This window comes from Miniopterus schreibersii, assembly GCF_964146895.1.
Source record: "Miniopterus schreibersii genome assembly, chromosome: Y".
Taxonomy (NCBI): Eukaryota; Metazoa; Chordata; class Mammalia; order Chiroptera; family Miniopteridae; genus Miniopterus; species Miniopterus schreibersii.
Genome location: NC_138120.1, coordinates 6,176,365 through 6,189,993, shown reverse-complemented (window position 1 = coordinate 6,189,993; position 13,629 = coordinate 6,176,365). Strand labels below are relative to the sequence as shown.

Here is a 13,629-nt window from a genome sequence, read left to right as displayed (position 1 = left end):
ATTTATAACAATTACTCTGAACTCTATTTCTGATAATTTGCCTACCTCCATCTCATCAAGGTCTTTTTCTGGCAATATTTCCTTTTCTTTAGTGTAGGGGTTGTTTCTTTGTCTCCCAATTTTTGGTGGCTCTATGTTTGTATCTGTATATTAGATAAATTTGCTGTCTCCAAGTCTTGTGGCTTGGGCTTTTGTACTGTACATCTAGTTGGACCCACAGGTGTGTTTTCCTTATACTTCTTAGATCTGTGCTCTAGGCATGTCCCTTTTGTGGGTTCTTTGGGCTCTCTTATTGTTTTTGGATGTAGATTGTTGTTGACCCTTTTGTGGAAGGACTCTTTTCTCAGGTGGCTTACAGTAAAGCCCAGCCACAATCATCTGTTTTACAGATGTTGACAGGGCAAAGCAATCATTTCCAAATGGACAGGAAACAAAAACTTACAAAATATCCTGACAATCACAATGAAAACAACCCAAGAGAAAGCAGAATTAGAAAAGTGAATCAAGAATACAGGTACTAAAGCAAAAAAGAAATTTAGAAAATTATATTATTGCTAATAGTAAAAAAAAAAAAAGTAATAAATACAGAAGCTCTAGGTCATAAAAGGGGCAAATCAAAGGTTCTGAAAGGAAAGAAGGGCAAGAAAAAAAATGGTACAAGTAAGAACAGGAAAATAGTTGGGAAAAAGGACAGGAAGACAGAAAATAAAGGTAGCAAAAAAGAAGAATATATGCCAAGGGAACAAGGAGAGAAAGAAAGGTAAAGCAAAGGCAATGAAGGAAGCCAATAAGTGATATGAAACAAACAATATAGAAAAGCAATAAGCTTAATAATTTTAATATCCCAGCAATAAAGCAGAGAATATCAAGAAAATATTGATAATAAAACAAAAAGAGAATAAGCAAAGCAAGACAAATCCAAAACAAATTAAAATTTTTTTTAATTTTTAATTTAAACAAAAAAATTTTTCTTTTTCATTTAAAGAAAAACACAAACTGAGGTTGGTCTGAGCAGTTTTATGTTGTCTGAGACTCACTGTTTTAAATGTTAATTTCCAGCCTTCTGGAAGGTACTTTTATGTCAGCCAATGTCAGGAACTGTCTAGGTTTGGCTCTCAGTGTTCTTATGTAGCTGGTTGGTCTGAGACTCTCTGTGGACCACCTTCACTTGTCAGCTACTTTGCCTCCCCATTTTGATTGCCTCATCTTGCTCCAGCTTCTTCTGAAGATAGTCTTTAGGTTGTGGGCAGGCTACTGTAGCTTGGGCTATTGATTGTGCCCCTTACTTAGAGATTTCATCATCAGGCACTCACTGTGGGGAAGTTACACTCTACTTAAAAGCCAACTCCTCAGTTTCTGGCATATCCTCTAATTCTAAAAGTGCCTGCTATAAGTTCAGATTAAATTCAGTCAATTGCCTTTTCTTTATGGGCAGTTTCAGTGTCCTGGGCTCAGTGGGATTAATCAAAATAGACTGTGGTGAGCATGTTGTCTGTCCAGCCCCCAGAAGCAGTTTTAAACATTTCCTTCCAGTTCCCAAACAAAAGTTCCTGACAGTTTTACTCTTATAATATCCTCATATGAGCTGTTCTCCCTTCCTCTACTGAACTCTCCCATTATGGGGTATCTGGGGCTTCAGTGAGCTGAACCAGCCCATTTACTGTTGGGGGTTGTGCTCCTAGCCTGTGGTAAAGGTAGGCATGCTGCACCCATCCTCACCCAGTTCTGGTTAGCTGACTCACAGGGGGGGTCAGTTCAAACTCTCCACAATGCAGACACAAACACTAGCTTTCACTGGTCTGTTTCCCCAATGTAAGCCAGGAAGGAGGATACTATGAGGTGCCATCTCATAATAAAAGACATATAAATTAACAAACAGGCAGAAAATCTGCTTTGGGAGGATCTAGTGCCTTTGCGTAGTGGATCAAATAGGAGTGGTTACAAAGTCAGCCCCATGTATGCCTCCTGCACAGCTGATCTCAGTAAAACTGATGCAGTTCAGAGAAGCATTATCCTCACTCTCTTCAGAGCATGTCAGAAATCCCTGATCTGCCCCACTGGCAGCTCTGGTCTCTCTTCACTGGTGGGAGAGCTCTTTTCCTATTCCCTGAGCCACAAAGTTCAAATGCTTTCTGTACAATTCTTATAAGAAAGCAGAGTAGTTTTAGGTCACTACTGGGGGCAGCCCATAGGCCCCATTCTATTCTGAAGCCATACAGTGTGGGACAGCCTTTCCTATGGTCAGCACCTGGGGCGAATCTCTCCTGCCCAGGCTGCTGCCGTTAGGTGTGTTGTTTCACTAGGAAGGCAAAGAGCTCCCTTCTTAGGCAGACTGTTCCCCTGGCTACCTCTGCCCAACACACATGGGGTCTCCTTCCCTTCTCTAGTGCTCAAGATTTCAGATCCCTGCTTTTGGAATGCAGTCCACACTCCTAAATGGAGGGGGCTTTACAGCCTCTAACCCTCAGGCCTCACACTGGTTTCAGGGGGCACTTCCTCTTTTTATGCATCCTCCTCTCTTACCAGTCTCTAAGATGTTTCTTGAGTGCTCCTTAGTTGAAATATGTCCATTGGCTAGATTTCTCATGTTTTTCCAAGCTGGCTATGCAGTATTTTGAAAATAAATCCAATCTGTACCTGGAAGCAGAGCACTTGCTTCTTGTCCCCCTCCTGATTAGCACAATTTTAAAGCACAAAAATGCCTTCAAGAGTGTTGATGTTGCTAAGGATGTGAAAGTGCTCACAAAACAACAATCATGGGCAATTGAATAGGTGGACAAATTGTTGTTGATTTTGATAAACAAAAAGTAACCAGTGAGAGCATTTTGGAGGCAATAATATGTGAAAAATCAAAGATGCTGTACTCCTGGAGCAAGTGCTGAAAGTAATTTCTTAAAGGCTAGTAGGGGCTGGTTAGATAAACTTAGGAAGTGTGTGGCCCTTGATGATTTCACTCAGTGGTTAGAGCACTGGCCCTTGGACAGAAGGATCTTGGGTTCCATCCAGTCAGGGCACAGTCAAGGATGTGCACCTGGGTTGCAGGCTTGATCCCAGTCCTGGTCAAGGTGAGTAAGGGAGGCAACCAATCCATGTGTCTCTCTCACATTGATGTTTCTCTCTCTCCAACTCCCACCCTTTCACTATCTCTGAAAAGCAATGAAAAAAATGTCATGAGGTGAGGATTAAAATATATATTTTTTAAAAAGAAAAGAAGCATTTGTTTATAGATTAAACAGTACATTGGACATATACTTTATATAAAAAAGGGTAAAGCATGGAATCATGGAGGTCTGGAATGAAGTAATTTAATTTATTTCTAATGTGACAAATTGACTTGGTATTTGAACATACAACTTCTCAAAGAGCCTTGGAGGCAAATTAGGTTCCAGAACAGAGGTTCCACTGTACTGAGTACTACATTTCCCAGCAACCAGTCCAGCTGCAGTAGGAGCAAGTCCAGGAGCCAGCAGACCCCAGGGCTGGGCCTGAGGTTTTGATACTCTTTCTCTGCTGCTCTTCTGGGGCAGTAGTGGGCTATGGTGTGACTTTGCTCCAGTCAGGACCATGTTCTAGCAGGAGCTCTCCAAATTCTACCAGGATGTGACTGAGGAGTTGGATCAGATGTTTGAGAACTCACAGTGGTAGAGGAGCAGAAGGGAGACAGTTCAAAGTTCAGGAATCTTACCAGCCCATGACAGTGACTGCACTTCCAGCAGCATCTGCTTCAGAAAGGCCTCCCTGGAGAATGTTCTCTGGGTCCTGCTTATCTTCATCTTCTTGCTGTTCATGGCCATGGCAGTCTTCCTGGTTTACCAAGACCTCACAGACTTTCTTGAGAAACTCAAGCACTGGATATATCTCTGACTTATATGGAGGTGGATGTCTACCATGCCCCAGGTATTTCCTTGTGCCCTGGTTAGGCCCAGTGGCTCAACTGTAAGCACCACTACTAGGTCGTTCCCCCTCTGAAAATTCTGGGCCAGCCCAGAGATGTGAATAGCACAACTCTGAGGATCAATGACTGTTTCTCCTACCACACCCTGAAATTGGCCCTAATAGAGCCAGACTTCAGGAAATAAAGAAGGGGACTGGTCTTCCTCCTATTCTGCCTGAATGAGAATAGTGAGGACTTAATCACCACCAATTAACCCCTCTTCTCTTCCTTCTGGGAGTTCCTGCACAGCCCAGAGAGCATGGCATTCAAGCAGGCCTGTGTGAGTGCCTATCCCAGCTGGAAGTTTTCAGGGGCCTTCAAAATTGGGTCAAGATATACTTGGTGGAAACTAAGGGAGAATTTGGGCAGGAATTAAGAGTTCCTGCAGGAGACAAGTGTGATTAACTACATTAACCAAAGGCAAACACTCTGTCTCTTTTTATCAACTATTGTTTATTTCATCTAGTCTCTGACAAGCTTTATCATTCCTTAAATGTTAAATGAGACTTTTAAAGCTAATATAGTAATTAAGTTTCCTGTGGATTTACTAGCTGCCTATTTGGTTACAGTTTTTGTTGATGCAGGTATAAAATTTTGGAGTGTTTAACACACAAAGGCACTAATATGAATGTACATAGTATGATGATGATTTCATTCATAAGTATATAAAAGTTAGGTTACTAAAAATATATATATAGCCAAAATTATACAGTAAAACTCAGGAAACAATATATATTCAATATAGTTGTTCTTTTATTATTTTCATAAAGTTAAATAATTAGGAAAGTATACTCTTATTTGGTAGAATTTTTCCAATGATGATCCAAACTTTTAGACATGATTGTTTTAACAACCATTAAAAAAAAAATTTTTGAGATAGTTGACTAATTTGTTGCATCAGCTTTAATATTTACATATATTTTTAAATGCTTACCATTGTTTTAAATTTATATCTAAATTTTGCAATGAATCAATATTTGTTCTTAAAAAAATACTTTTTTTTTTTCCTGCTGCAGAGTTTAAATTTTTTAATCACATTTTAAAAATTAAATTCATTGGGTGACATGGTAAAAAAATTATAGAGGTTTCAATTGTACAATTCTATGATACATCATCTGTGTGTTGCATTGTGTGTCCAAGACCCAAAATCAATTTTACTTCCTAGTATTGAATTTTTAAGTCTTTTCTTTTCAATTTTGTTTGCTCATAAATGAAGTTAAGGTGCTTGAAGTCTTCAGTTTCATTTTGACCACTGCTCAAAGTATAAATGCAGTGCTTTTGTTTTATTTTCTGGTATATAATTTGAATTCTGATTTTCTAAGTTAATTCATATTAAGAATTACTAGTTGGTTTTATTTCTGTTCTAATTAAATTATGTTTGTAGAATGTTCTCAGAGAAACAAGTGTGAATTATTATTTTGTACATTACATGTATATTTAAAAGGATTTTTCCCTTTTACTTTAGTATAACTTTAAAAAATATATATCTTTATTGATTTCAGAGAGAGGAAAGGAGAGGGAGAGAGAAAGATAGAAACATCAATGATGAGAGAGTCATTGATTGGCTGCAGCCCACAACCCAGGCATGTGCCCTGACCGGAATTGAACCCTGATAGCCTGGATGCTAGGTTGATGCTCAACCATTGAGCCACGCCTGGCCAGGTGGTATAACATTTCTTAAACTACTATTCAATTCCTCCATAAAACTATCTTTAATGTACTCATTTGTCTAATTTTTTAAAAGATCGGTGTTAAAATAAGATTAATTTTGCTTTTGAAAAGTTTTATTTCTCATAATGTACTTTTTTCTCTCCAAAAATTAATTTTATTTATTTTGTTTAAAATATTACAGATGTCCCTTTTTCTCCCCAATGGCCCGTTCCATCCCATCTCAGTCCCCTTCCCAGTCCCTCTCCCCACCTTTGTTCATGTCCTTGGGTGCATATATGCATATAAATTCTTTGGTTAATCTCTCCCCCCTCCAACAACCAGCCCTTCTCCATCACTCTGATATTCATCAGTCTGATCTATGCTTCCATATCACTGAATCTATTCTATCCATTAGTTTATTAAGTGCTTTAGGTTTCATGTATAAGCAAGATCATGTGATATTTGTCTTTCTCTTCCTGGCTTATTTCACTTAGCATAATATTCTCCAGTTCCATGCATATTGTCCCAAAGGGTATGAGATCCTTCTTTACAACTGCAATTCCATGGTGCATATGTCCCACAGCTTTTTTATCTGCTCATCTACTGATCAGCACTTGGGCTGTTACCAGATCTTAGCTATTACAAATTGTGCTGCTATGAACATAGGGGTGTATATTTCTGATTACTGTTTCAGGATTCTTTGGATATATTCCTAGAAATGGGATCACCAGGTCAAAAGGCAGATCCATGTTTAATTTTTTGAGGAAACTCCATACTGTTTTCCATAGTGGTTGCACCAGTCTGCATTCCCACCAGCAGTGTACTAGGGTTCCCCTTTCTCCACATCCCTACCAGCATAAGTCATTTGTTGATTGGTTGATGATAGCCATTCTTACAGGTGTGAAGTTATACCTCATTGTGGTTTTAATTTGCATCTCTCTGATGATAAGGGACATTGAGCACTTTTGCATATGTCTTTTGGCCATCTGTATGTCCTCTTTGGAGAAGTATCTATTCAAGTCCTTTGCCCATTTCTTAATTGGGTTGTTTGTCTTCCTCTTGCTGAGTAGTATGAGTTCTTCGTACACTTTGGAAATTAGCCCCTATCACATACATCTTCAGCAAATATGTTTTCCCAGATGGTGGGGTTCCTTTGTATTTCAAGGCTGATTTCTTTTGCTGTGCAGAAGTGTTTTACTTCGATGTAGTCCCATATGTTTAGTTTTTCTTTTGTTTCTCTTGCCCTAGGAGATGTATCAGTGAAAATCCCACTATGTGGGATGTCTGTTATTTTATTGCCTGTTTTCTTCCAGGATTTTTATGGTTTTGTGACTTACATTTAACTCTTTTATCCATTTTGAGTTTATTTTTGTGTATGGTGAAAGTTGGTGGTCTAGTTTCATTTTTTTGCATGTATCTGTCCTATTTTCCCAGCACCACTTATTGAAGAGATTGTCTTAACTCCATGTATGCTCTTGCCTCCTTTATGGTCAGATATTAACTGACCATAATGGTATAGGTCTATTTCTGGGCTCTCTGTTCTGTAACATTGATCTATACATCTGCTGTTGTACCAATTCCAGGCCATTTTGATTATAATAGCTTTGTAGTACAGTTTAATGTTCGTCAAAGTGATTCCTCCCACTCTGTTCTTTTTTCTCAAGATGGCTGCAGCTATTTGGAGTCTTTTTTGGTTCCATATAAATTTAAAAATGTTTGTTCTAGATGTGTAAAATATGCTGTTGGTATTTTAATAGGAATTGCATTGAATTTATAACTTGCTTTGGATATTATGGACATTTTAATGATATTAGTTCTTCCAATCCATGAGCATGGTATATTTTTCCACTTGTTTATATCTTCCTCTATTTCTTTTTTCAGTGCCCTGTAGTTTTCCAAGTATAGGCCTTTTACATTCTTCATTAAGTTTATACCTAGGTATCTTACTTTTTAGTTGCAATGGTAAATGGCATTTTTTTTCAGATTCTCTCTGAAAGTTCATTGCTGGTGTATAAGAATGTCACTGATAACTGGATGTTAATTTTGTATCCAGCTACCTTTCCAAATTTATCAAATCTAGTAGTACTTGGGTGGTCTTTAGGGTTTTCTATGTACAATATCAATGCATTTGCAAATAATGACAATTTTACTTCCTCCTCTCCAATTTGGACACCTTTCATTTTGTATTCCTGTCTGATGGCTGTGGCAAGGGCTTTCAGTACTATGTTGAATTAGAGTGGTGAAAGAGGACATTCCTGTCTTGTTCCTGTTTTTAAGAGAAATTATTTTAGTTTTTGACTATTGAGTATGATGTTGGCTGTATTTTTTTCATATATTCTCTTTATTATGTGAGGTATGATCCTTCTATTCCCACTTTGCTGAGAGTTTTTATCAGAAATGGGTACTGGTCTCAAAATGTTCTTGAAAAACTTATATATTTAAATTCCCAAATTATTGACTTATATCTCTGATCAGCTGAGTCAGAAAAACTTGCCAACTCAATTTCCAGATTTTCTTTTAATATTTTAACCTCACAACAGATTTTTTTCAGGGGCGTCTAATGCACATACCATGTATTACCCTTCTGCTTTGTATCCTTGCCTTTGACTAAGCTTTCTGTAAAGCATAATTATATTTTTATTGAATCATATGATGTAACTCTTTTTTAAGCTTCCTAATAACTTTTTATTTTGGATAAAATTTCTATCACAAAGCTTACTGGATTGGGTGAAATCCATCTTTCTAATCTGATATGTGTCATTATTTATAGGAATGTGTGTATATGTTTGTAAATATATATATTTATTATTTTTTGAGATATGTATCATATGCTTATATTTACTCAATCTCTGAATATAGAAAGTGATGAATATTTATTCTTTAAAAAAGTGAATATATTTTCAACCTATAAAAAGTGGAATTCTTTAAGGTATATGCCTTTAAAAACTAGTTTAAAATAGAATATTGTCATTTATTAAGGAAATTCTCTAACATTTCAATGTTTATTTTTAATAGCATTGTTGATGACATTTTCCCTAATGTCAGTTACTTATGGGGCTATTCACTGCAATATATTGGCCATCCAGATCAAATATGACAATAATAACATTAAGCTACATCCAATAGAATTCATCTGCATCATGATCTGGCGTTGTTTGGAGATTACCTCACGTGTAGTGACTCTGGTACTTTTTGCCACGTCTCTGAAACTGAAGAGCCTACCCTTTTTATTAATCACATTTTCCATATCACTGTTGGCACCGTGGCTGGAGTTTTGGACAAGTGGAGCTCATCTTCCTAGCAACACTACAAAAAAATTCAATCCAGTGGGTACAGTACTGATGCTTATTGTGATCACTCTACTATATGCTGCAATCAACTTCTCCTGCTGGTCAGCAGTGAAACTGCAATTGTCAAATGAGGAAGTAATTGATAAGACACAGAAGTGGGGTCATAGAACCCTTCACTACAGCATTCGGTTATTAGAAAATGTAACAATGATATTGGTATTTAAGTTTCTTGGTGGGAAATCTTTATTGAATTGCTGTGACTCATTAATTGCCACACAGCTCATTGTAACTTATTTATTATCAATTGGTTTTATGCTTCTCTTCTACCAGTATTTGCATCCAGGGTGGTCAGGCAAAGCATTATCAGAACATACAGAAAATGAGCCTGAACCAATGTGATTTTACATAAACTAAAGAGGAAATTCAATTCAAAGAATAAAAATTAGTAACTGAAAATTGACTTTTATTTCTGGAGTAAGATTGGGTATGTTTTTCATTTAAGAAAAAATTAGTTCTGCATTAGAAAATAGATTTCCATAGAAAAGTAGTCAAACATGCTGAATTTTACTTTATTTAAATACACCAAACATAAAATATACCAAATTTCCTTTCATTTATAACAAAATATTTTAATCAGTTGCTAATAAAATTTATTTTTCTCCTGTGAATCAACAGTACTTTGAACTATTATTACTGCCAAGCAAATGACTTGGAATATTTGTTTTCTCAAATCTAATTATAGACAGCAAAAACAAACAAACAAACAAACAAAACACAACAAACAAAACCTGTATCTTGTTCCAAAAGCTGATCAGGACAAATACACATAATTCATTTTACATTTAAGACACTGAAAAATACTGGAGATTTATCAATGACAAGTTAGACATTTCCAGACAAAAAAAGAGAGTCAGTTGTAATCAGAAAAAAAAATACCATATGGCAAAAGAAATATCGGGATACTACAATGTGATATATAAATGGACTTGGAAAATAAAAATGCTTTCAAGATAAGGTAATATTTAATTAGAATGTCATGAACAGAAGAGTGGGTAAATGTTTTGGGCAGAGAGAAAGTAGATGGTAGAAATGACATATGAAAGAGATAACTCCTCTCTGGGAGACTCAGTTGGTTAGAGCATCCTGTAGTACATAAAAGGTTGCAGGTTTGATTCCTGGCCAGAACACAGATCTAGGTCAAAGTTGAGTCCCTGGTCAGGCATATATTGGAGACAATTGATCAATGTTTCTCATGTTGATGCTTTTCTTTTTCTCTTTACCTTCCTCCCTCTCTAAAATCATTAAAACATATACACAGATGAGGATTTTAAAAAGGAAAGGGAATGTGACATTTTATAAAACTAAAATATCTTTTATGGATTTGTTGATATATACATTTTATGCTATTTCATGTTCTATCTTATATACTATATAGCTGGAAAACAGATTTGAAGGGCAAATTAATGAGAGCTGCTAATGAATAGATAGGTGAATCAGTACTCTGATCAATTTGCTCTGATCAATTCATCAGTATACTGTGATCAATTTTCAATTGTTATAGTCACAGAAAAAAGTCTCAAAATTATAGGGACCAGAGTAATACATCTTAAAAGACAAGCCCTTTGTTATTAAAAGGAAATGGTCATGTCAGAATTATTTAAAACAAAAATAGTCTTGCCATATGTACATAGGTTAGTAGGAAAACATATTCTTTCATTTTTGTCGACACTGATTTCTTCATTCTTGAAAAAACAGTAGTCATTTAGGATCAAGAAATCTAAAGATTAATATGATTTGATTATTCAATAATGGTATGTTTTCTTCCAGTAAGTCTTTGTAAAAAAATGGAGATTAGTTCCTTTTTATTTTACTCTCAGCTTTATGAAAATATAATAACATATACTATAGTGTAAGTTTCAGGTATACAACATGATATCTGATACATACTCATTGTGGAATGATTACCAGGTTAAGGTTAGTTAACATATTTATGTCCTCACATAATTACAATTTATGTGTGTGTGGTGAAAACACTTAAAGTCTACTCTCTTAACACTTTTAAGCTTATAATGCAGTGCTGTTAACTATAGTCATCACACTGAATATATCTCAGGATTTATGCATCTTATAATTGAACTAATATTTTTAATAAATATTAATATGATTAGAATACTTAATAATGATATGGTTTAATAAATAATATTTTTAATAAATATTTTCTCATTTCCCCAAAACATCTGCCATTGCAACCACCATTTTTTCTTGTATCTATGTTTGATTTTTATTTAGATTCTGCATGTGAGATAACACAGTGTTTGTCTTTATCTGTACTCTTAATGGCCTCAATTGCTGTGTTGGTGCAAATAAGAGAATTTTCTTTTCTGTACAGCTGAATCACACACACACACACACACACACACACACACACACACACACACATATGATCTTAATGGAGGTTTTTCTGCCTTCTTCCAGACAGTCCAAACTCATAACAGAGGTATTAGTGAAAAGTAAAGCATTTTATTCAAGTGCCAGCCACCTGAGAGGATGTGGGACTCTCATCCCAAATTCTATCTCAGCATCTCAGTGTAGGAAAAGATTTTATATAGACAGGAAACAGAAATAAGAGATCAAAGAGAGGGCCTGTAGACATGCAGGCAGTGTCCTTGCTGGTCTCAATATGAATCTTTCATGTCAGTGTACTAAAACAAGACCATATCAGCCAAATTTTTTGGTTGGGTGATCTGCATCAGCCAAAGTCTTGTATTATGACCTTATATTGTACATGCAGAAATTGGAAGTGCTGGTGCTAGCAATATGACAAATATTTTATACCCTCTTACAACTCCACAGTCAATTATTTCTCTATGTTTATAGAGCTATTGGTGTCTCTTGAATCTTTTGAGAAAATAAAAAACTTGAGCCATTTGTAAAGCAAAATCTCATGGTCTAAAGGCAAATGTAAACCAGATATAAATTTTCTGATGTAGGAAGAGCAATCCATGAAAATATTTAAAGTAAAAGGGAAAGTAGTAAAGGAAAAAGAAAACACAAAACAAAAATCCAGTTAAACATAATTTAAGAATTCCCCCTAATATGGACCTGAATCCTTGAGGCACTGATGAGAACAGAATTGCAAACCAATGTCTGGCTCTTTCAAAGCATGGAGTGTGATGGTCTAATGTTTGCTGAAGCCAGGTAGCTTGTTTTCTGATCTCAGTGAGCCTTCCCTCTACCTGGGCTGAGGTGCCAATATAAGTAAGCAAGAAGAGTTGATAGTCATGCATATACCTCTTTGTTCTGCCAACATGTACTCTAAAGCAATTTGATTATCTAAGACAACTTTATCTAGAGAATCTGAAGATTTTTGTCTATTAGCATGTGAAGTGGCAGTTTCATTGGCTATTGTGATTAAAGTCTTAGATGCATTATGTAAACATGAGGGTGGCCATCATTCCCCACCATGGCAGGAGGATATAACCAAAAAACTACTCACCCCTATTGGGGATGTATTTTAGGAGACCTTAAGCTACTCAGTGAATACTTGAGTGAGCTAGTCCAGGGTGGGTCTCATTTCACGAATGATGTCATAAGGCAGTTACTAATCATTCTATAAAACATTGCTCAACATGTCTTGTTTCATAATCAGTTAGAGGCCAAGGGCAGGCTCCATGAACGACAGATAACATGTAACCTCTTGAAGACTAAATAAATAATACAAAAGATTGATGAAACAAAAGAGCTAGATCTTTGAAAAGATAAAAAAATATTGGTGGGGAGGAAAGATGGCAGCACTCTGAGAAGCAGAGCACCCTTGCTTCCAACCACAGACTGGATTTACCACTAAAATACTGTGTAACCAGCTAGAATAAATGAGAAATGTACCTGAGTGGACAGATTTCCAGTAAGGAGCACTGAAGAATCACAAAGTCTGGTAAGACAGGGGGATGTTAAAAGTGGGAGTCCCCCCTAAAGCCAGTGCTGGGCTTCAAGGCCCAAGGGTTAGAGGCTGCAAAGCTTCCTCCCCTTGGGAGCGTGGATTGACGTCCAAAAGCTGGGATCTCAAACCCAGAGCAGAGGAGAAGGGAAGGAGAGCTCATCCATGGCAGGCAGAGAGAGCAAGGAAGGCAGGAACAGTGTGCCTGCAAGGAAGGGACCACACCTTACTAGGGAAACAATGCACCTAATGGCAGCAACCTGGACAGGAGATTTTTCACCCGGGGCACTGACCACAGAAAGTGTGTCTTGCAGTGTGTGGCTTTAGAATAGAAAGAGGCCAGAGGGCTACACTCAGCAGAAACCTAAAGGGACCCTCGGCTTTCCTATAAGGCACTGTGTGGAACCCCAGGAAGCTTTAGAACTACATGACATGGGAAAGGGAAATAGAGCCCTCCCATTGCCAGAGAGAATAACGAAGCTTCCAGCAGGATGTATTGAGTCTCCACCTCCTTGAGCTGCCAGTGGGAGGAATCAGATTTTTTACCTGCTCTGAGGGGAGCTGCAATAGTGTGCAAGGAGCTGTCCCACCTTTACTGAGATCAGCTGTGGAGTAGACCTGCATTGGGCTGACTTTGTGATCCCTTTCAGCTTGGCCCTGAGTCATGGAATGCTGGGACCTCACAGAGTGGGTTCTCAGCCTGATTGTAGCTTTGTCCCATTTTTTGTTGCTGATTGGTTATCCATCATTCTGCTTGATTGGGGAGACAGACAAGCAAAAGCTGGAATTTGTGTCTGCACTGTGCAATGTTTGAGCTG

The 13,629-nt window shown here is 37.1% G+C and overlaps 1 protein-coding gene across 1 annotated transcript in view; it reads left to right on the top strand.

Moving 5' to 3' along the window:
- Positions 1 to 9,273, top strand: part of XKR3 (XK related 3) — a gene marked incomplete at both ends in the record, with an annotated part of 52,933 nt that extends 43,660 nt beyond the window's left edge. Inside the window, one exon of the mRNA XM_081126937.1 lies at positions 8,600 to 9,273. Coding sequence (XP_080983063.1) covers positions 8,600 to 9,273 — 674 coding nt within the window. The remainder of the gene's footprint in view (positions 1 to 8,599) is intronic.
- Between the last annotated feature and the right edge of the window lie 4,356 nt (positions 9,274 to 13,629).